Below are 24,549 nucleotides of genomic sequence, written 5' to 3'. Positions count from 1 at the left end.
CACTTCTACCATATAACCCTTAAGACTTTTGTACATAGAAGAAAGAAAGAGGAAATAAGTTATTTTAACGTCCACGAGGCTAAAGATAGCCTATGGGATAGATTGCTTCTTCATCTGCTTGATGTATTCGGCCCTTTTTCTGTGAAGCTTCAAAATAAATGCTCCAAGCTTCTCGACAAACCCCTCGCTAAATAGATTATCCGAAGAGCTCGCTGCCAACATATATGCATAACTTTCCATGTTGTCTTTGAAGAACTCACATTCTAAAATGAAATATTTTTCTGTTTCCACTTTTCAGGAAAAACAAAAAATGCATACTATTTCCTCCCACACTTCATTTGGCCTTTTCCAACACCCTGTTTCACAACGGAGTTGAGGAGAATTAGTCCTTAACTGAGCAATAAGATTTTTGGCTCTCCGAGAGATATTGGATTCTATATATACTTTTGGTTGATGACTATGAGTGGGATTAAACACTTCAATATAGTAATTTTTCTTTCTTCCTAGCTCCTTATCCCAAGTACACTTGTGGAACTTTTCCATAACAAAAGCTTTTATCTCTTTGCTGTTTATGGGACACATGTTCAAGCAAATACCCCATTTAATAAATCATTTCCAAGTTTTTTTTTCTCTTGCACAATCTATCATTAAAGACAACTTTAAGCCATCTACCCTCTTACATTTGCTCAATTTTTTTTAAATACCTTATGACTCACACCATAGCAATTACTTCAATAGGAGCAATCCCTATTTCACTTAACAAGATATCATAAGGAATTGCACTTTTAATCTTAAATTTGTTTGTAATCAAACGCTTCTGAATTTTCTCAATTTGTCTCCACTGCATGTCGGATGTACTGTTGGCCCATAGTTCACAACCATAGAGAATCACTGGAATCACTAGAAGCCCAAAAAGAGTTTGAGTGGTTTTCCAGTCCCATAACTCTGCTTCTCTACACCTATTTTGAAAAGTATAAAATGCTTTCCAACCCCCCAAAGTTCTTTTCTTTCTACAACCATTCCAACTTAGATTTTTGTTGAAGTCAATTCCAAGGTATTTGTAATCTGCAACTTCTTCCAAAATGTTGCCTTCAAAGTAGAACTTATGCTGGTTATGTTTTCTTTTCTTAGAGAAGACCACTACTTTCGTTTTGTTGATATTGACTTGCATCCCCACACTTCTACAAAAATGCTCAAGGGATAGTAAGTGCTCTTGCAAACCAAGAGCCGATTTAGCAATCAGAATAAGGTCATCTGCATACAAAAGAAGCCTTATAACAAATTTACCCAAATAGATACCATCACCCCCTTGCGAATTTAACCACTCAAGCTTGTCGATATATAAACCAAAAAGGGTAGGAGACAGTAGGCAACCTTGCTTGACCCCGATATCGTTTCTAAAACTTTCAAAAATGCCTTCTGAAGTTCTAATTTTGACTTTCACCTCTTCATACAGCCTATGCACAACTGTTCTCAAATGTTTAGGAACCCCAAGTTCCTCCATTATGTGACAAAGCTTATCCCTAGGAACTGAGTCAAACGCTTTTCTGAAATCAACAAAGTAACAAAAGACTTCTTCCTTTTTCTCCCAAACTTTTTCAATAATGTGCCTTCAAGTTATACAATGATCATCTGTGGAATGTTTAGGTCTAAAACCTACTTGCCCTTTAGCATGCTTATTTATTTAGACTTTTATAAATATAAAATGGTGTAAATTTTACTTTAATTCAAAATTAAATATGTGAAAAAATATTAAAAATTTCCAAAATACAAATATTCCAATCCATCTAGAATTATGACATTGCAATCCTATAATTTAAAATAAGTTTGTGAATAAAATTTCATCATAAAATAAAAATAATCCAATACTTTCAATATATTAAACCCAAAAAATATAACTCAATATAAATAAAAAATTAAATATAAAGAATAAAATACAAAATACATCATTTTTTTAATAATATTAATTAAAATAAATTTATTAAAATTAAAATTATAATGTAATTTATTGAAGTGATAAACCAAATCCTACTCCCCAAAGATAACTGAAACAAATCAACAAATTAGATAAAATTACTTTCCAAAACCTAAAACAAGTCTAACAAATCAATAAATTACATGAAAATAATTTCGAACTCAATCCCCAAAAAAAATTACAAACGACGATCATTGTCAAAATTCTACGACAACCTCATCGAAACCGCTGAAAATAAACTCGAACCAATTAATGAATGCCTGTGATAGTGAGATCCATGATTTAAAAACCGTTCCTTCTGTGAATATTTCTTCAATCCCTTTGGAATTCCCTCCCGCTCTTCTCCTTCCCTGTTAATTTTGAAAAAAGGATAGTAGGAGAACCCCTTTTTAAGTCTGATAGCCCCCAACCCAAGAAGGTATAACACAGAAGAATCCATGTTCCTCCTGCTCATAATATCAATTCAGCTGAGTCATATATTTTGAACAGGTTGATAAACCCAGCAGATTGCTGTGAAACCTTTGTTTTAGACACTTCTGTTTATTTTTCCGGTAGCACGTGGAGAGTACCGTAGAGTTAGGATCAGGTAAGGAAAATAGTGAAAATCAGAGCGTTGAACGATGGAAGCAGTGGTCATCGATGCAGGTTCGAGTCTTCTCAAGGCAGGCTATGCTGTACCCGACAGGAACCCAGCCATGGTATCTTCTTTTCTCCATTACAACATTTGGTATATGATTCATTACGCTCTGTACCGAAATCCCTTCATTGGGTAGTTTAAGTTTCTGTATTTTATAACAATCTATGCAATCTGTAGTTGTTTGCTCTTTCACGATTAAGCTCATGACTATGCTCTAGAATTGTGCCTGATTTCAGGGTATTGGTACCTAAACGATTATTCACCCGATGAAACATTTCTTTTTTGATATTCCGTTACTTCTCTGTTGACGTTAAGAGTCATCATTTTCCCTTGTTGATGCCCCCTGTATAATTTAAAATGTTTTTCTTCTGTTCGCTTAAACCGTTGCTTGACATCTTTGGAACTTTCACGGCTTCCATTTTATTTGCTAAAGGCAAGTTGTGATACCAATAATCTTGGAACAACAGATCGGAAGTTTGTGGAATGACCTTAACTTGGATATCTACGCATCTAAACCCGAGCAGGGTCTGATATGCAGCTCGAGGTAACTGGAGACATGTATACCCAAGCTCTGCAACCTTGAAGGCCTAGGTGCATATTAGACCCAGGTTTAGATGATTCTCTGCTAGTGTCCATTACCAATCCACGTCTAGATTCAATTTACTGTTATGTGGGCATGCTTGCGTGCACATACATGAAGAGTTGATGGATCTCCTCGGCCTCACCCCCACCGCAATCTGGGCTGTCGAATGCACCTTACTTCTCATTGTGCAGAAATTTGCGTTGTTTGCATTCAGAGTAGCAGAAACAATCATTTGGAGATGCCAATAGTAAGGATGTGTATTTCGAGTAACCTTGAGATGCATATCAGACCTGGGTTAAGATGAGGCACTGCTATTGTTCATATTCATTGCACCCAGTGCATCATCTGGATTCAATGCACCATTACATAGGCACACAAAAATGAAGAATTGATGGATCACTCCTACCCAACCAGCCCCTCAATACTCATTGTGCAGAAATTTGCGTTGTTTGCATTTAAATTAGCAGAAATGCCATTTGGATATGCCAATAGTGAGAATGTGTATTTCAAGTAATCTTGAGATGCATTTCAGACCTGGGTTAAGATGACTCTCTGCTACTGTCCATATTCACTGCACCAAGTGGATCATCTAGATTCGGTGCACCATTACATAGGAACACAAAAATGAAGAATCGAGGGGTCATCCTCACCCCGACCAGCCCTACCTGGGCTGTAGGATGCACCTTACTTCTCTAGGTGCAGAAAATACCCACCAGAATCACTGGCATTTAAGTAGAACTGTTGCTTTTATCATTGGGTCAAGTGGTTCCACTCGTATGCTTTGTGTGAGGTGTATTGGCTTCAATGTAGTATTGGGCCATCTGTTAGACTTTTGGCTTGAAAACCTACTTGTGGCATTTATTTAGGTCTTTCCTAGTTTGCCTGGTATCACAGTTTGGGAATTTTCTTTTGAAAGTTTTCTGGAGATTGTTTTGTTTAACTCGTCATTCCTCTTCATGCCCGATCACTCCCACCCTGACCAGCCCTACCTGGGCTCTAGAATGCACTTTGTTTCTCAGGGTGCAGAAAATACCCACCAGAATAACTGGCATTTAAGTAGAATTGTTGCTTTTATCATCCGGTCAAGTGGTTCCAATTACATGCTTTGTCTGAGGTGTATTGGCCTTAATGTAGTATTGGGCCATCTGTTAGACTTTTGGCTTGAAAACCTACTCATGGCATTTATTTAGATCTTTCCTAGTTTACCTGGTATCATAGTTTGGGAGTTTTCTTTTGAAAGCTTTGTGGAGCTTGTTTTGTTTACGTCATGATCCATCCTAATGTGGCAATGCCCATCTCTTTGTGAAATGTATGATCCATTTCTTCTTACCTTATGTTACACCTTTGCTTAAAGCTCATAACAACTTTCTTTGACAATCCATCTTCTTGCGTTTATTTGATTTTCTGGCTACAACTTTGAGTAATAGCTATGATAACCATTATCTGGGCTGTAGAGTGCACCTTGCTTCTCTTGTGCAAAACCTCATGATACTTACATTCAAACTAGCAGAAATCACCCACCAGAATAACTGGCATTTAAGTAAAAGTGTTGCTTTTATAATCAGTGCAAGTGGTTTTCCATTCTCATACTTTGTCTGACGTGTATTAGCTTATTATACTATTGGGCAATCTGTTAGACTTTTGGCTTGGAAATCTCCTCGTGGCATTTGTTAAGCTCTTTCCTAGTTTGCTTGGTATCGTAGTTTGGGAGTTTTGTTTTCAAATATTTGCAGAGCTTGTTTTGTTTACCTTACCATTTTTCCTGACGTTCATCTAATAGGTAAATACATGATCCATTCCTTCTTACTTCATGTTTTGCCTTTGCTTAAAGCTGATAGCAACGTTCTTTGACACTCCATTTTCTTGTATTTCTTTGGTTTCTTCGCTATGATTATCTGTTATATTTTGAATTTTCACAGATTGTAGTTTTATAACAATTTTGTTTGGATGGAAAGGAACTTGGTTCCACTTACAGGTATCTCACATTGGTAGGCTGTTTTTACTCAATGTTGGCTTATCACAGGGAAAAGGTAGGTAAATATTAAAAATATGTGAATATGTTGTTAAGATGGGGTTGCCATAGGCATGAAAAGGTATTGTATCAGTTTTCTACTTGGTTGAAGGGTCATATGTATTAGTTTGTTCAAAGGAAGGAAAAGAGTTTGCCCCTTCCCAAATTTGAAGAATGGCAATTAAAACTTGCGGGGCATGGCTTTGATATGGGTGACAATAGACAAAAATCTTGAGGAGCAATAAGGGTAGAGTTGCGGAGTTATAACATACAAGAGTTGAAATACATATAGGGACAAAGAAAGAGATTATTGGTAAGGTTTAAGATTTTTGAGAGGCTATAAAGTTGGTGAAATGCATTGTCTAATAATTGGGAAGAAAATGGAACAAATGTAAAATGGGGAAAGTATTCTATTATGTTAAAGGTGTGAGACTCCAGGTTGCCAATGCTAAAGTTTATTGGATTCTATTTGGCTTGTGCGTAAAATTTCAGGATAATTGCTGTTCATAATTGAATTGAGAGATCATCAAAGAGGGTAGTTTGACGATGATCTCCTTTGTTTAGACTTCTCTTATGACATTGATTATTGCATAATTTGTCATGCATCTATTTCTTAGGCAGTGTTGCGGGGGAGCGCCCCCCCCCCCCCCCCCCCGCTCCCGCTCCCAATCCGCGCTCCGGGCGGGAGCGCGCTCCCTAAATTTTTTTTCGCTCCCTGCCTTTTCCGGAGCGTTTTCGGGAGTGTTTTGCCTTTTTTGCATTTTTTTTTTTGTAGTAATGTTCGAAATGCAATTTTTTTTGAAAGAAACAAATAGTTTTTGAGTGGGGCAGCTTAATGATCAAGTCTAGGCCCTAGTATTGATATGCTATTCATGGTAATGTTAAATTCTTAAAGTAAAAGTGACATTTTCTTTAATTTTCATTTTCATCCTTTTACTTAAATTTTTAACATTACCATGAAATGACTCAGGATGTTTGAGAGTGGTTTCGTCCTCATTGGATTTCATATGGAGAAAGTAGAATTTTAGATTTCATTCAAAATCCAGCAGACTTAACAGTTTTTCAGGATTTCAGGATTGGGGGATTGCAATGTTTGCATTGAATTTTGTCATGTATTAGGGTATGGAATTCGTATTTAATCAAGAGTACCAATCCCTTTATGTACCTTGATGTTAGTGACATTGGTTGTCGAACTCCTCTATCATGACCCTTCTAAAAATGTACGCATCACTCAAACAAAATCTTGACTTGACATGCTATGCTTTTTCTATCTTATGTTAATGCTTAGAGGGTGATATTAATGACAAAGATCCCTATACAGATACAAAGATAATGACAAAGATACCTCTGGATATTAATGCTTGGAGGGTGATATTAATGACAAAGATCCTGATTTTGCAACAAGACTAAAAAATTAGACATTTCTCGTGGTGGCAAGAGGCCCAAGCATAAGAAATAGATAATAGATTTACTTCTCTTTTCTAGTTTCTAGTAGCTTTTATAACTATTGACTCTTTCATATTTATTATGATATTTTTTTAAACAATATATCTCAATTATAACTCATTAGTAATGAATTATGAATATGATGCTTCATGAAAGTTGAAAGTTGTTTCATTTCATTTCATTTTATAACATTTCATTTCATGTTAGATATTATTTGTTGTAATGGTTACACTTAGCTTACAAGTACAACTTTGGTGATCAATGATGATAAATGTTATATATTGAATTTTGAAAGCTTGAAACTTTAAGATTGATGAATCATGAAACTCAATATGTTGTATGTTACTATGTTACTAACTTGCGGACGTGGTTGATGAAGATTATAACTTCTAGATGATTGTTGTTATATGGTTCAATCTATGCTTTTTTATGTTTTTTATATCTAATTCATCATTCTACATGTTTTTGTTGACATATGTGTATAAAAAATTAAAAAATATAAAAAATATATATATTTTTAAAAAATCGCTCTGGGATTCGCTCCCAAACCGGGAGCTTCTGAAAATGGTCGCTCCCCGCTCCCGCTTTTCCGCTCCCGCTCCCGCTCCCGCTCCCAAGTAACATGGTTCTTAGGTATCTTTGTGGATTCTGATGTATTTGGATACATTTTATTTGAGATTTATGTAAAGACATTGCGGTATAGTTTCATTATATATATATATTTTTAAATTAGACTAATTCTATTAATGTAACAAAAGTAGTACAAGGAGGCACCGGCCTCTGCAGAGAAAGCCCTAAATTATGCCATGTTTAACAACAAAAGACTGGAAAGAAATTGCCCGCACCGAGGAAACTAGTCCAAAACTAGTCCAAAACTATAAGAGTTTGCTGCCCACGCAGGGGTAATAGCCTATAGTGCCAGAGTGGAACAATTTTTTGAACAATCATCAAAATTAACAACATTGCATTAAAAAAAACACCAGAATAGACCCATAGTATTGGGTGTCAGGAACCCAGAACTTGAAAAACATTGACCAGCTAGGTGTTGTTAGAAGGATGAGGTTCTTCCACTATCAGACACATGTACGCCTCCATGTCATCTTTTGCATCTTGTTTATCTCTCGAAGTTTCTTCCATGTTCTTGAAGTGACCTAGATTGGTGTGTCCCTGAGCTGCTTCACTGCTTCTATGCGTCCCTGAGTTGCTTCCAAGGGCTTTTCTCTTGCTGGTGGTGTTCCGCACCTGAGTATTGCGGGCTGGGTCTTCAGAGTTTTGTGGCTCCTCTCTAAATGCCATCGAGATAGTTGCTATTATGCAGGGACGTTCCAACATGCAGCGAAATTGAAATTGTGCAGAATGACTGGGTTGCAGAGATGATACAGATGCAACAGGAGGCTGGGGAGCAGCGTCAATAGGCCGAAGACTTGCAATCTGAGCCCGAGCCCGACCGCTGCGAGTGGCTGGGTAGTGTCCAGAGAAATGAGCTATTGAAGGGGAGGATGAGTCAGAGGGGGACGAGTCAGAGAGGGACAAGGAGGGGGGCAATCTTCCTCTGCTACTGCCCCTCCTGCAGCGCATTCAATGACGCAGACGAGGCATGCTCACTTGGGCAAAATTGAGTGGACGAGGACGAGAAGGAGCAGTGCCAAAGAATGAGTGGTCAATGGGAATAGAAGGACCTGTAATCAGCGGTTCAGAGTAGAGATTCAAGACCAAAGAACCAGTCTGTAGGCAGCATAGAAGACTCTGCGAGAAATGTGCACCATCCACCATCTCAATGCAGCACAAAACTTGGCAGTGTCTCCTCGTTGTCGTGTGCGAGCTCGGCTCTGCAGCAGCAGGGAGACAATTGCAGTTCAGAGGAGGCGGAGCGGGGGGAAGATGGTTTGAAGAGGCCATCTTAAAAACCAAATTGATGAAGCCTCGACCCGCGCAGTTCATTAATGTGCCATTAATATCGGCGGTGGCTTTCTGTATATGCTTCTGAGTGGAAGCGTGGGTGGCCAGGTGGCCTCGCCACTTGCCAACCCAAGGTTGATGCATAGTACCTACGTGCCTAAACACCCGCATCCGGGATAGTTTCATTATATTATTACTTGACAGTGTGACACATTTGATGTGTTTGTCCTTTTGGTGAGGCAATAAGCTTTTTAGGAGTTGAAGGAGGCAATAACTCTGGAACAACGCCCTTCTAACTCGCATCTTATAAATTTTTCTAAGCTCATTCACAAAGTTTCTAGAGTTATTAGCCTTTGAGCTGCTCATATGTCATTTCCTCTAATAATTATGGCAAAAATGATTATTCAGATTGCAGTTGCCCATGCTTAATGGGACCTTATGACATTCTAATACAAAAGCCGCATGTTGTGCAATTAGTTGGAATTCTTTGATTGGATATACAAATGAATTTAGTACTGAATCCTTTTTTAGATTGACAAAATTCTGAGCACTACCATAATTAACTAATATGTTAAGTTGTTTGATCCTTTAATTTACTATGTATATTGAGCATATCTCCATTTGATATCTAGGAGGCATATCACAGTCTGTCCAAAAGTGTTATCTCACTATTGTTTTCTTCATATAACATGTCAAATTCTTTATCATCGTCTTTTTTATTTTGTGCGTTAGAGAGGTATAACCAAAGAAATTGAAACATCATTATTCCTTATTATTATTGCAAAGGAAATGTTTTTGGTGTGAAAATGCCTAGGAAACATGTCCTAGGCATTTCTGGATATCCTTTCTTTGGGGGAAAATCTGATTTCCTACTTTTTTTCTTGTTTTATAATATATGGGCTTCATGCTAATTTATTGTTAGAAAAATGTTTAAAATAATAGCGAGAGAAGGACTTCTTGATTCGTGCTTTAGTCAAGAAAGACCACGATCAATCTTTCTTTTCTCATAGACGAGTTTGTGGCAATGGACGAGTTGGTGATCTCATGCGTGGAGTTGGAAGAACAGTCAAGCGGACTTCTAATAGGCATTTTGAGTTTGGGATAAGATGAGTTGGGAGCTTTAGTTTCGATTGAGGCAAAGACTAATTATGAATCCAAGTTATGAGTGGAGAGGGTTCAGTTCGAACTAAATTAACTTATCAATCACAACCGTTGTTCTAAATTTATACTTGCCTGAATTAGCATGAATCAAATTGATAAAAGGAGGATGAAGGCACAACTTGTATCATTATTGTTTGCATGAGTTTGTGAGAGGAGAGCTTCTTGCTAGGAGAGCATATCAAGGAGAACCCTGTACACAGATTTGAGAGAGAGAATTTCCTTGCAGGTTTGCGCTAGGATTTCAGAGTAAATTCCTAAACAATAGGAGCCTATTTTGGGCTAGGAAATAAGAGACTTCCAATGCTAGGAAATAGGGAGACACTGCGCAAGGAAAGAGGAGTTGGATTAGGGCTATTTGCAGGGTGTTTCATGCTTGGTCTAAGAAGAGAGAACAAGTGTGTCTTCTAGTGAAAATGTATTGCCTTGTAAGTGATCTATTGCTTAAACTTTGTTAATAAATTCTATAGCAAGGAGAGGGTTTTCCTAGTCAGGTGCCCTAGCAAAATTATTGTGTTATTGTGTAACTGTGTTTTCATCACTATTTCTATTCTGCTGCTTATTTAGAGTAGAAAAAATCTATGTTTTGGTGAATCGAAGTTAGTTTCAGTCTGTTCATTCAAGCAGTTGCAAAATTTCAAGGAAATTCTACATGGTGTCAGAGCAAAGAACAACATGAAGACCAACACCAAGAGATCAGATTTGTGAAGAGCAGTTCTTTGGACGAGGAGGATGGGATACCAAGGACTAAGAGCGGATCATTGTTTAAATGGAGCATCAATGTTAATTTTAGGTATGTTCTATGCTTAGAGCAATTTATTTCAATTTTCACGGTTAGCTCAATATCTTTCCAGATTAACAATCACATCAGCATTAAAGTAAATGCAGATAGAACATAAACATAAATCGCAGAAGACAAGCCAAGACAAGAGGACACAAGATGTGGCGCTAGCCAGGGACAAACCCCAATGTGGGGAAACCCTTGATCAATTCTTCTTATATGTTCTTCAATAGTTCAGCAGAGAAAGAGAGATAGTACGTTTACAACAGAAGTCAACACTTTGACTTATCTAAATAAGAGCATAGATCATCTCTAAGAAGATGATACATGAGATCAATTGAAGACATGTTGCTTCAACTGATTCTCCAAGGTGACTCCTTCACCTATCGTTGTGCTGCATTTCGTCATCATGCTACACCTCACCGTGCTGCACCCATCATCACTATGCTGCATCTCATCACGCTTCATTAATCATGACTGTACCCATCACTATACTGCATTATGTGCCATTGCTGCACCATGTTGCCATACTGACCTATGTGTTGGCTGCACCTTGCTTGCTTGTTGTCCCTAGCTTGCTTGATGTCCTTTGCATGCTTGCTGTTGCATGCTAGCTGTCCCTTGCATGCTAGTTGTAACATTGCATGCTTGGTGTATTTGTTGCTAAGTACCATACAATTGTCCCAATGTTAGTTAGTTATCCCTTGCATGCCGCTCTCCTTCGGAGACAGATGCTCCGACTGTTTCAGCAGTTCCGGTTGTCCCTGGTAGTTCCAACCATTCCCGGTAGTTCCGGCTGTTCCCGGCAGTTCTGACAGTCCTTACAGTTCTGGCTTTTCCGGCAGTTCCGACAATTCCGGCTTTTTCGACAGTTCCGACAGTTCCAGCTTTTCCTGCAGTTTCGGCTTTTCCGACAGTTCCAACATTTCCAGCTTTTCGGCAGTTCCGACAGTTTCGGCTTTTCCGGCTTTATGCCCTCTGGATCAGGGCAACGTTATTCCTTAGGATCTCTTCTCCTACTAAAACCCAAAGACAAGTAGAGAGAGGAAGAGATCCCTAGTGTGTTGAAATGACTTGAAGGCCACCTCTATTTATACTAAATCGTTGAGCACATGTGGGGTTTACTTGGTTGCTGGCCGACCTTGACGAATTGTCTTATAACGCAAATAAATTCATAACTCCATGAATACTTATTGGAATCGAATGATCTTTAGATCAATCCCACACCTCTCGATGAGAGTGATCCAAGAAAAATATCAGCTGCCATAAATAAGATGACCCACATGGAGTTTGGCCCTAGTTGCGAATTATAACACTCCCTCTCAACTAGGGAGAACACCATCTGTTGATCCATATGTCCGACTGTACTATCTCTCCCATCAGTGCCTTGCACTGTTGAACCATGAAGAAGAAGAATTGATTGAGAATGTCTCATACCATTCTCTATTGACCCGAAGTCAGTGTCATCTGAAGAGCGTGTGTCACATCACTCTTACTGATCCGAAGTCAGTTTTATTGATCCCATATCAATATCATAAGAGAGTGTCTCAAACCACTCATACTGATCCCAGATCAGTTTCATTGATCTCAAATCAATGTCACAAGAGAGTGTCTCAAACCACTCACACTGATCCCAGATCAATGTGACAAGAGAGTGTCCCAAACCACTCATACTGATCCCAGACCAATGGAGGTCATCCTAGCATAGGGAGTACGGTAGATACAACGATGCGTCCATCGATAGTACTACTATGGTCCCTATCCTCATTTCCTTGCTCATTGATCAGATGAGAGGTACTTCTCATGAGTCCTAAACTGCATGGGTAGGATGCCTCGATAGGAGAACTAATCATCCTATCCAAAGGAGAATGAATCATCCTGTCAGTGGATGCCACGGAGAACTAATCATCTTGGCCCACAGGAGAACTAATCATCCTGTTCCACAGTCGCCACGGAGAACAAATCATCCTGGCCCACAGGAGAACTAATCATCCTGTTCCATAGTCGCCACGGAGAACAAATCGTCCTGGCCCATAGGAGAACTAGTCATCTTGTTCCACAGTTGCCACAGGAGAACTAATCATCCTAGCCCACAGGAGAACTAATCATCCTGTTCCACAGTTTCCACGGGAGAACTAATTATCCTGGGCCACGGAAGAACTAATCATCCTGTTCATAGCACACCACCAGCAGAGGGTGAGTCGCCCTGTGGTCGTATGTTGCTCCAGTAAGTACTCCAAGCCCCCCAGAGCTCCCAGAGCTCAATGCATGCAACATGCAGGACCCTTGTAAGAAGGTCTCTCAATGACTCCATGTCGTTCGGGAAAGTCACAAATTTGACCTTTCCCCGGGGCTTTGACAAAATGTCTGTGACCTATACATCAGTCTCAATGTGGTGGAGCCTCCTCGCTCATCGACTTACCATATTGCAGATAAGGCAGTATTTGATGTCTATCCGCTGGAGCAATCATCGAATACGGGATTCCTCAATAATCGAATCCCCCCTTTGGTGGTCACAGAGAATCACAGTGGTATTCATCATGTGTACAAGCAACTCACTTAAGAGCTTCTGCAACCATGTAGCTTCACACGATATCATACACGTAGCTATGTATTCAGTTTCGGCGGTGCTTATAGCAACCTACTTCTGCTTTCTGCTCATCCATGATATCGAAACAGAATCTAAAGAGAATCGGCACTGAGAAGTGCTCTCGTGATCCTCCACACTGCTTACCCAATTAGCATTCGAATAATCATGCAGTTTCGTATTTCTGGCAGTGTATCTCAATCCATGAGAGATTGTGCCCCGAAGATATCTTAGAAGATTCTTGTCACCAATCCAGTGAGGCTCAACCAAATATGAGCTCACCATGCTAACTGCAAAACATATGTTCGGACGAAAGTTCACCAAGAACATCAACGCGAATGAGTTTATGAAACTTAGAGGCATTTCCCAAATTTGGTCCGACATCACTACCATATAACTTCTGAAAGTTAAGATCCTCGAGGTAGTCACAGGCTTGCAGTTTATCATTTCACATCCGGAATCCAACTCCCTCTTACTTCTGCAAATGAGAGGGTCTACACCTGTCAGAAATAGGTTGTCCTCATAAGGTGCCGGTATGAGAGGTCTATCATCCACAACCTTCAGGTAATTGTTTGGATCGGTTTCACTCCTAGTGAATCTCAGCTTCATCAGATAGCTATCAATCCTCTCATACTATGCCCGCGGTGTTTTGCTTCAAGCCACAGAGGGCTTTCTTCCACCTGTATACATGAGATTCCCGATCATGAATCTCAAACTCCTCGGGTTGTTCCAAACCTGTGGACCTGCTGCATGAGGGGAATGGTCCCCTTATAAGATTTTCCTTCGGTACATCTCAGACATGTACCTTCATGCTCTACTTGAATTTAAACCAATGTTGTTAAAAGCGCGATCGGGATTAAATCGGCGCCGGGAAAAAAGCGGAAAAAATCGGCAAAAGCGGGAAAAAAGCGTTTGGCACAAAAATATTCATTTTTTTTTCATTTTTTTTCAATTTTTTTAATATCTAAACCATCTACAACATAAAATAAATACATTGACACATAAATATGATAAAAAAACTAACATATAAGATGTTTAATATCATTTCTAGCGCTAAAATCACACATAACATTGAATCATGTCCTGAATAGTAAGTCCTGACTCCTGAGTCCCAACTCAGCCTCAAAATATCAACAAAAAATATGATAATGTATCTCATCATGTCATAATGTCATATACAATAAAATGAAAGTCTAATCCTATTGATTTCCTCTGCCCCTCTTGCGAGAAAATGCCACAGCTTTCCCTTTCCCTCTAGATGTAGATGCTGGTGCCCGTGCAGGTGGAAATGGCAGTGGAGTCTGATGTGCTCTAGACGTTGAAGAACTAGAAGTAGGAGCTATAGGAGGTAGACCACGTCCTCTACTGGTGGCAGGGGTAGCCCGGGCAGGTGGTGTCACCTGGAAACATTACAATCTCCCAATCCTGAAATCCTGAAAAACTGATAAGTCTGCTGGATTTTAAATGAAATCTAAAATTCTACTTTCTCCATATGAAATCCAATGAGGCTGGAACCACTCTCAAACATCCTGAGTCATTTCATGGTAATGTTAAAAATTTAAGTAAAAGGATGAAAATGAAGATTAAGGAGAATGTCACTTTTACTTTAAGAATTTAACATTACCATGAATAGCATATCCATACTAGGGCCTAGACTTGATCATTAAGCTACCCCACTCAAAAATTATTTGTTTCTTTCAAAAAAAATTGCATGAAAAAACCCAAAAAAAGTTATAAAACTATGCTGTCTTGAGCCCCCACGATTTTTTCGTTAAAAATCGCGCTTTTTTCGAAAAAATCGCGATTTTTTGAAAAAGCGCGATTTTTTCAATAAAAATCGGCAAAAAAAAGTAGGCGATTTTTTCGTATAAAAATCGCGATTTGATCGACAAGATGAAAAAATCGCGATTTTTTCATTAAATCGCGATTTTAATTTTAACAACACTGATTTAAACATCCCTATCACCATTTGACTCACATCAGGTAGAGCCCCATAGGTAGACCTCTGGTGTTATAGATGCGATATGTCAATTGACATGATCCACAATGGACCATCCTGTAACTTGATACAAATTGCCAACCCTGAACCCATGAGAAAAAGCATCTTTGAAAATTATATTTTTTAACACGTACCTTTCCATCGATGAATGCCACCTTGAAACCTTTGACTTCCATTTTTGAGATGGACACTAGGTTCTTCTTGTGATCAGGTACATAAAAGAGATTCTGTAAATGAATCGAGTTACCCTTATGGAATTGAGAGTTAACATTCCCTACACCCTTTCCGGGATAGGTGGCATCGACTCCAAGTATAATCCCACGATTGTTTCCATCTCTACCAAATTAGAGAGTGCACCCATCTATCCAATGAAGTGCCTTGAAGCACTACAATCTATAAGCCAGATTCCCAAAGAATCTGAAGGAGAGGGCCAATATAAGATAACGCTTCTTTATCTTATTAGAAATAACATTTGATTCTTCATACCTGGGGTTCCTTGCTTTCTATGAAGAGTCGACCATTTCCTTGATGACTTGCATTACCTGTCATTCCTTTGATCATTGAAGATGTCCCTGGAATGATTGTTATCATCATCAAGTGATGTGTACCTGCCATTCAGACACTCCTTCGCATAGTGGCTGAACTAGTTATCTGTCTTTCCTTCCACCCCGAGATCCGGTCTTCTAATGAAGTGATCTTTAGGTAGGCCATATTCCGCCGCGTCGTTCTGATAATATTCTCTGCTTCGACTTCACCCTTGGTGAATTTAAAGAGGGATGAGGATTCCACTGATCCTTTTGTCCTTTCCCAACTGTCTTCGGTGATTGCTCTTTCACTCTTGCTTGGGCATTGTCTTCACCTCAGCTTCGATACCATGTTAATTTTAGGTATGTTCTATCAAGAATCAAATCCTGCCACGCCAAGATCCCCAACCGTTGGCCCAACATACTAAGAATGATATCAAGGCAAAGAGGATTATTCTAGAGGGGGTGAAAGATCATATTATTCCTCATCTCTATGAGAAGAGGACAACGTTTGAGATGGTCAATGCCATCTTGGATCTGTTTTAGGGTACTAGTGATGCTAGGGAGCTAGCTCTCAAGGAGAAGCTAAGGAGCATCAGGATGAGCAAAAGAGAGCCCATCGTCTCATATCTTTCAAAGTCCACTCAAGTTCAAGATAAGCTAGGTGGTGTGGGTGTCATTGTACCAAAAAGTGACCTTGTGAGCATTGCTCTACTAGGACTTCATAAGTCTTGGTATAGTTTCTCGGATGTTGTCAGTGGATGAAAGAATTTTCTTGGTTGGGAAAGGTTATGGACCAACTGCATTCAGGAAGAGATCTGAAGAGGGACTTGAGATGGTAGATCAATAAACGTAGAGGATGAGGAGAACTTTGCTATGGCAGGCAAATCCAATGGGAAGAAAGGCAAAGGGAAGGATGAGTCTAGTTAGAAGGGCAGGAAGAAGAAGAAGGATCTGAGTAAGATCAAGTGCTTCCATTGCCATGAGTTTGGGTACTATGCTACTAAGTGTCCTAATCGGAATAAGAGGTCCAGTAAGAATCATGCGACTGCATCAGCTGAGTCAGAGGGGTTTGCTACTCAGTTTGAGAAAGATTTCTCATTGATAGCTTGCCTGGCAAGCTGAATAGGGAGCAACACATTGTATCTTGATTCTGGAGCCTCCTTCCACATGATCGGGAACAAAAAGTATTTCAGCTAGCTGAAGGAGGACATGCAGTTGCAGATCGAGCTAGGAGATGATGGCAAGTACACATCTAGGGGAGTTAGTATTGTCAGCTTTGAGAGGGAGTTTGGGAGCCCTTTCCATCTCACTGATGTCCTCTATGTTTTAGGCTTGAAGAAGAACCTTGTTTCAGTAGCTACCCTTGAGGACAAGGGATATGATGTCATCTTCAATAGAGGTAAGGCTTACCTCAAACACTTAGCTTCTGGAGCAGTGAAGTGGATAGGTGTGAGGGCGAAGAACCTTTACAAGTTGCAAGTTGAGACATGTGCAACAAGGCAGGTGGTGAGTAGAGTAGAGATGTTGGAGAACTCTGGCATAGGTACATGGGACACTTGCATCGTGGGGTGCTAAAGATTCTTCAATAGATAGCCACAGGATTACCAACATGCAGTTTTGATCAACGGGATGTGTGCAAGGGGTGCACACTTGGCAAGTATGCGAAGACTTCTTTTCAGGGCCAAGACAATAGAGCCAAAGGGATTTTGAAGTTGGTGCATTCATATGTATGTAGGCCCTTCTCTTCTCCATCTCTTATGAGACTTTCATAGATGAAATTTTGGTAAAACTTGGATTTTGTTTATAAAGAAAAGGGATGAGGTCTTCTCCAAGTTCATGGAGTATAAGGCCCTGGTATAAAACCAGAGAAGGAAGAAGATCAATGCATTGAGAAGTGACCACGGTGGAGAATATTTCTCCAATGCCTTCAACGATTTGTGTGCGAAGGAGGGCATTAGGAGAGACCTGATAGCATCCCAAAACCCTCAGCAGAATGGGGTGGTTGAGAGGAAGAACCACAATATTATTGGAGCAGCCAAGGCCATGTTACATGATCAGGGATTGCCTATGTTGTTGCGGGCAGAAGCATGCAACACTGCAATATTTCTTCGAAATAAGAGTCCACACAAGGTTCTTGGATGAGTTGCACTGGAGGAGATTTTCATAGGCAAGAAGCCCGATGTTTCACACTTTTGTATCTTTGGCACAAAATTTTATTGCCATGTGTCCAAAGATAGAAAGAAGGAATTGGAGCCCATAGCAGAAAAGGGAATTTTCATGGGATACAATGAGATAGCTCAGGTCTACTAGGACTCAAGAAGACAATTCTCAGGTAGGATGTGAGGTTTGAGGAGTCCGGAGCTTTGAGGAAGTCCTTAGAGCGATAGAAAGTGGGAGTACTTGAGATGGAGGGGCTACTCGCTCCCAAGTAGGAGCCTCATCCAGGATCACAAATTGAGTCTCAGGCAGGTGGCAAGAGAGTTGCACAGCATGATGATAAGGAGGAGAGACCATGCAACTACTCAGTTAGAGACCCCTAGCACAGGGAGGAAGAAAGCCAAGTGAGCCGAGAAGTTGATTTAATAGGCCCAAGAGCAAGTTGGAGTTCCTAGCACCATGTTTAGGTAGAGCAAGCAACCACAAAGGCACACAGGATAGACAGGGGTGGTGGACATTGATCCTTCTAGTTATAAGGAGGCAACTTCTCAACAGGTGTGGCAGGATTGGCAGGATGCCATGGTGGAGGAATATTCCTCCATCATGAAGAACGATGTTTGGGAGATTGTGCCATGACCTAAGGGCAAATCAATAGTGGGCTCACATTGGGTGTACATGGTGAAGCATGGAGCAGATGGGAGTGTGGAGAGGTACAAGGCCAGGTTTTGTGGCCAAGGGATTCTCACAAATTGAGGGCATAGATTTTGATGAGACCTTTACCCAAGTGGCATAGTATTCATCCATTAGGACTATTCTGGCATTTGTAGCACAGATGGGGTGGAAGATCCACCAAATGGACGTGAAGACAACATTCCTCAATAGAGTGGTTGAGTTCGAGATTTATATGGAGTAGTTAGTGGGGCTTGAGAAGTTCAACAGAGACACACATGTGTGCATGTTGAAGAGAGTTATTTATGGGCTCAAGCAGACTCTGAAAGCATGGTACATTCGTATTGATAGCTACCTTCAAGGATTGGGCTTTACTGAGAGTGAGGTAGATGCTAACTTGTACTACATCATGGTTGGAGGGCTTTTGCTCATTCGAGTGCTCTATGTTGACTGCCTTATATTGATTGGAGATGACAACTTGATCGAGGATTGCAAGGGGGATCTTACAAGGGAGTTTGAGATGAAGGATATGGGGCTTATGCACTATTTCTTGTAATTGGAGGTTTGGCAGGGTGATGGTGAGATCTTCGTGGGATAGGGGAAGTACACTACATAGATTCTCCAAAGATTTTAGATGTAGGATTGCAGGCCCATGGCCATGCCTCTAGTCACAAAGTGGAGGAATGTGGATGCTAGCAGAGCAGAGCAAGTGGATGCTACAATATATAGGCAACTCATCGGGTCGTTGATGTACTTGCTCAACACACGACCTGATATTTGTTTTGCAGTCAACCAACTGAGTTAGTTCATGATGGAACCTACCAGAGTTCACTGGGTTGCTGCGAAACATGTTTTGACTCTTGAGGTATCTCAAAGGCACAACAGATGATGGATTGTGGTACAAACAGGTTGATGGAGTGAGCTTGAGGGCTTCACAGATGCAGATTGGGTAGGATGCTCCACAGATTGGAAGAGTACTTCAGGTGGTGTTGTTGTCGCCTAAAGTGTACACCTAAGGTATAACGCTCAGAACTGGGGTTGTCAATCTAAATCCTTATTCAATCGGTTTAGACTCTCCTAGCTAAGTTAAGTGGGGTAGTCCCGAAGGATGATAATGAAGGAAAACTTGTTGGAACGACAAGTCTACGAGATTAAGGGCAATGTAATTATTTTTAGTGTTTCTCGCCTGGCCAAGAAAGAGGAAGTAGAAGATATCTACTATGATTGAGATAGTCTTTCTCACCTAGTTCTTTTCAAGTTTTTGTTTTTCAAGTTTTCTATTGTAAGATATGGCCATCATGAGTCACTAAGGAGCATGATAGGATGCATCGTCGCATCATAGAAGCATTGAGAGCAAGAGCTTGTGAAATCATCATAGAGAAGCATGAAATATAGAAGTCTATGGCAGTCACCTATGGAAAGATATAAATCTTGGAAACCTCATTAGAAGCATAAATGGTACTTATGAGAAAAGGGAAAAGTCATATAGTACAAAACACATCAAACATTAGTCAAAAGGAAACATTTACTGAATGAGGATACTCAAGATCCTTTGTTGCAATCTTCATTGGAAGATTCACAGAGTAAAAGGAAGCAAGTCTTTCATCAAGAATTCCAACTTGTGGAAATTCATGGGATGGTGGAATGATCTCAAAAGAAGTGAATTAGATCAAGGAATTGAAGTTCTTTCAATCAAGGAAGTTGCTGAAGGAAGTCTAGACGACCTAAAGGAAAATGATGTTTGTATGCTTGTAGTTGATAAAACAGAGTCATGTCATATGGCTACAGGTAACGTGGATAAATGCTCTATCTCGAGAGCATTATTAAAAGAAAGGATCTCCTCCTTTGAAAGGATGCAGGAAGGCATAGTTCACATATTGACTAGATGAAATCAACATAATATCTCCTCATATGAAATATGAGGTGGTTGACAAAATTGAAGGAACTTTGATTAGAAGTTTCTGGAAAGAAAATGTGTGAAGAAAGAAAGGAAGAGATCATGAAATATGCAACTATGGAAGGGGCAATCAACATCCAAGGACTGAAAGATTTGACTATGATATCTCCATGAAAGATATGAAGACCTTGATGAAGTATGAAAAAGAAAGAGACCCTTGACAATATATCTCTTTTGGAGATGTGTCAATATGTATGCAAGATGCTGATGTAAACAGAAAGATGTCAGTATACAAGACCATCACAAAGGTAATTTTGATTTAATGTTCATTTCTTATTTTTGAATATATCTGGATGGGCTTATGCAGGGCTGCCAAGGGAAGAATTGTTGATGTCTTCTGCAATTGATGCCCGTGTAGCAGGATGAAAGATTCTTGAGGAGAAATGGCATGAAGAAGGCAACATGGCATGAAGAAAGACTGGATATGGACTAATAGATCACTTTCTAATGAAAAGAATGATGACATGATTGACATGACTTATGGATGAAAGTGATGGATGGTTTGTGCCTCGCAAAGAAGTCTCGAAAGATGTAGGCTCTATGAAGAAATTCATGAAATCAAAAGAATGAGTTCTACAAGCAGCTAGTTATCCCATGATCTCGACTTGACGAGTTGCTGGAAACAAGTCCTTGGTCAAGAGGGAGCTTACTCAAGTCCCTAGTTAAGAGGGAGCTTGGGTACATTCTTTTTAAAAGGAATGGGTACATTCCTTCAATGGAATGGGTATGTCCCCCCTAAGTTGAGAGGCGAAGATAAACACATCATTCTTGTCTTCACTTGGGAAGACAAAATGGAGGATTCGGTAAACATCTAGCATTTGATACTCTTTTAGGATGAGTTAGGGCATACAAGATAAGAGTAGTCGTAGAGGACCGATATTCTTTGAGGACTGAGAGTCGAAAATAAGAATAGTTCTATTGGAACACACTCTGAGAACCCGGGTAGGGTATGTTTAAGGAAAAACAATGATGAGGGTGTCTATACATCATTGGTCTCACCAACATTGAGCTCTAAATCTTGTGGAGAGATAGAGCTGTTAGTCAAGGCCTTGTTATGAAACAATGTTGGATGATATGATGCTATACATATGGGTTATCAATCTGACTCTTCTTATGAGAATTCTTCAGATTGAGAATGTCCAAGTACCTTGTATGGATTATGAATAGTATACTAGTTAAGAGGGAGTGTTGAAATATGTAACTAGGTTCAGTCTTCATAATGACGTGTAATCATGATTTTATGTAATTGATGAAAATAAGAAAAATAAAATTATTTTGTAATACTTGAGTCATGGGTTTCATCCTCATGGAATTTTATTTTTAGTTGAAGCTCCCATTGCGAGCTATTAGGTTTGGTCATCAAGTCATAAAGTCTATTCAATCAATGTCAAGTATTGAAGATCCATTTGGGCATGTTACACATTGTAAAAAGAGAAGTTATTTGTATCACAAACTCTCGAAGACCTTGTCACAGGCACTGCCTCATGTCGACCTTAAAAAGAGATGAAGATCATTCTAGACAAGCATGTCGGCCTAGTCACAATGTGAAGTCGACCTATTTTGATGGACAATCCACTATATATAGTGAGGACTCGGCCTCCATTAGCACACCATTCATTCAAGCATTCAAGTTAGAGAAAGAAGTGCCAAGAAGGGAGAAAAAGAAGCCTCTCATCCAACGAAGAAAGGAGAATAGCAAGCCGAAGTGTTTTGGGTCTATTTAGGGCTAATACCTCCACACGTGCAAAGAAAGAGGAGTGCCACTTGTTGCAGAAGAAGTCAAAGATATCACCGTTGTCTTTAGGGGCCAAATCAAGAAGAAAAATAAGTTCGTTCTCAAGTCGAATTGCAAAAGAAAGGAGTATTCACCTAAGTGAAGGAAATCAAGGGATAAGCCTCTCACATTTGCTGCAACTAGGGTTTTTGGAGAGGCCGAGGGTTGCAACTTTGAACCAAGAAGCCGAAATTTGAAGGAGAGCCGAGACAGAAGGGGAAGCAAGCAGTTTGACCATCATTGACTCAAGGAAGAAGAAATCGAATGAAGAAGTCTCGTGACTTGGACTTGGAGAGGTTGTTGTGTCAAGGGTCTTGGTCTTGGTCTTGGTACTCGTCACTTGAAGTTTCTATAAGAACAAGAATTCGTTTGTGTTTTCCTCTCAAGTTGGAGACGTTTTGGCCCTGGCTGATCGCCTACATCTTGTGTCTCTTGTCCTGTTATTGTTTATTGTTTTGTAACTGTTTGATGATGAAGAACACTATAATAATCCAAGTCAAAAAGAAGAACCTAATCTAAAGAAGTAAAAAGTAATCACAAGTAGTTATTGTTAAAGTGAAATCACCTGTTTCCTATGCCCTAGATTTCTCAACATGTAGAACATTCATACTTTGTTGACTGTGTATAAGAACTTTGCCTTGCATAACAAAATGACATTCATTAATATATATTGAGAGTTGTGATGATAACTTGAGCTACTGTACGGATAAAATGAACAGTGACATAATATGATTTAAATATCTGATATAGAAATTTGTTTGCAAATGTACCTTATGACTTGACAACGACTTTGTGACCTAAGTTAGTGAGAAATTTTAGTAGTGACCTGAACTAGCTGCCTATGACATATATGTAACAAGATGGATTGTGAGTTCTGCTCTGTGTAGAATGACACTAGTGATATTAAAGTTCACCAATGAGATACTGTGACTTGACCGTTGAATAGACTCATAAAGATCACAACTGATTTGACATGACAGTTGACATCTTGACTTTACCTTGACATTCACTATTATGGTACTTAGACTTGATACCTAGACATGATCTATTAACTTAACACACTGACCTGATTTGACACACATTGACATATTAACTTGACTTATATATCTAATATATATAGACACTTGGCATAGTAAGTTGATACCCTCACTTTGACTTGACATGACTCTTGACAAGTGATAATGGCCTTGTTATACAACTCATTGACATGGGACATGGACAACAATGTATGATCAGTGATTAGCAGTAGTGAAAAGACATATGTTGGTAGCTCTCCGTGGGCAGAGTTTGAGAGCATTGGTAGCAGGTCATAGGGATGACCTGAGGCATCTTGGAGTATGCCATTATTAGATATTTGGGTTCAACATTTGCTGCAATATAGGTAGTTTTGGTCAGTGATTTGGTTACTTGCATATGAGCTTTGATGCTTATTCATTGGTGAGCAGTGCAGTGAAGTGACATGTAGTTGGTAGCCAGTTTGTGAGCTCGTGAATGCTCATCTATTCATGTGCAGTTGAGCACTGACAATGATGTGTAGTTGAGCAGTGGCAATGATTGGTGATAACAAGTTGCATAATGGTCAGCTTATGCAGTGGTTAGTTGACTTGACAACGTCAATAGTTCAATTTTAATGAGAAACTTTGTGTAGTGATCAGTTTGGACAATATTGTGCAGTGTGGTCAATGGCTACTAGGATTCGATCGGTTATAACAATATCTTCTTTACAACATTCTTCTATTGATTCAGAGCACAGGGGGGTCTAATATGAAAATTGTGAAACGTGGTCCTTCGGCCTTTTAGGGTGGTATGGTGGTGCAAGGCAAGTGATTGGAGACACGTTCAGGTTGTGGCTTGAGACTCTTCAGGGTGGCAGGGTGGTGCTAGGGCAGGTCGTGGTTTGCACAGGACGTTGTGGAGTCCTTTTATTTGGGGCTGATAAATTACAAGGCAATGAGGGCTGATAAACAGTGTTGGGGCACTAGTTAGGTTGTGGCTTGACTCACAGGGCATTAGGGCATCCTTCCGGTTGCAGTAGGTATTAGGGTGTAGTGTCCTACAGGTTGTAGCCTCAAAATTAGGGGATTGACGCCTCCCTCAGTTGTAGCTAAAATATTGATGTCATTAATTTTCCTTTTGAAGTGAAGAAAACAATTACTAATAAGCGTTCGGTGGTTTTTGACTTGGAGGGGGTTTTCCACTTAAAAATCTTTGTGTCTACTGTTTTATCTTTTGCATTGTTGTATGGGGTTGTCTACTATTGTTATATGCAAGATTACTTGGGAGCGGGAGTGACATTTTCAGAAGCTCTCGGTTTGGGATTGATTGCGGGAGCATATATATATATATTATTTTATTTTTTATCTATATATATATATATATATATATTGAT

The 24,549-nt window shown here is 39.7% G+C and overlaps 1 protein-coding gene across 3 annotated transcripts in view; it reads left to right on the top strand.

Annotated features, from left to right (window-relative positions):
- The first annotated feature begins 2,149 nt into the window (after nt 1-2,149).
- Nucleotides 2,150-24,549, top strand: part of LOC149261278 (actin-related protein 7-like) — a 318,254-nt gene continuing 295,854 nt past the window's right edge. For all 3 annotated transcript variants that reach the window (XM_089421958.1, XM_089421955.1, XM_089421956.1), the window contains exon 1: nt 2,150-2,673. In XM_089421958.1, coding sequence (XP_089278084.1) covers nt 2,596-2,673 — 78 coding nt within the window. In that variant the 5' untranslated portion in view covers nt 2,150-2,595. The remainder of the gene's footprint in view (nt 2,674-24,549) is intronic.

This window comes from Pinus tabuliformis, chromosome 6 (genome assembly GCF_031772625.1).
Source record: "Pinus tabuliformis cultivar Carrire ecotype Pingquan chromosome 6, CPIR1, whole genome shotgun sequence".
Classification (NCBI taxonomy): Eukaryota; Viridiplantae; Streptophyta; class Pinopsida; order Pinales; family Pinaceae; genus Pinus; species Pinus tabuliformis.
This window is presented reverse-complemented; position numbering and strand designations above follow the sequence as displayed.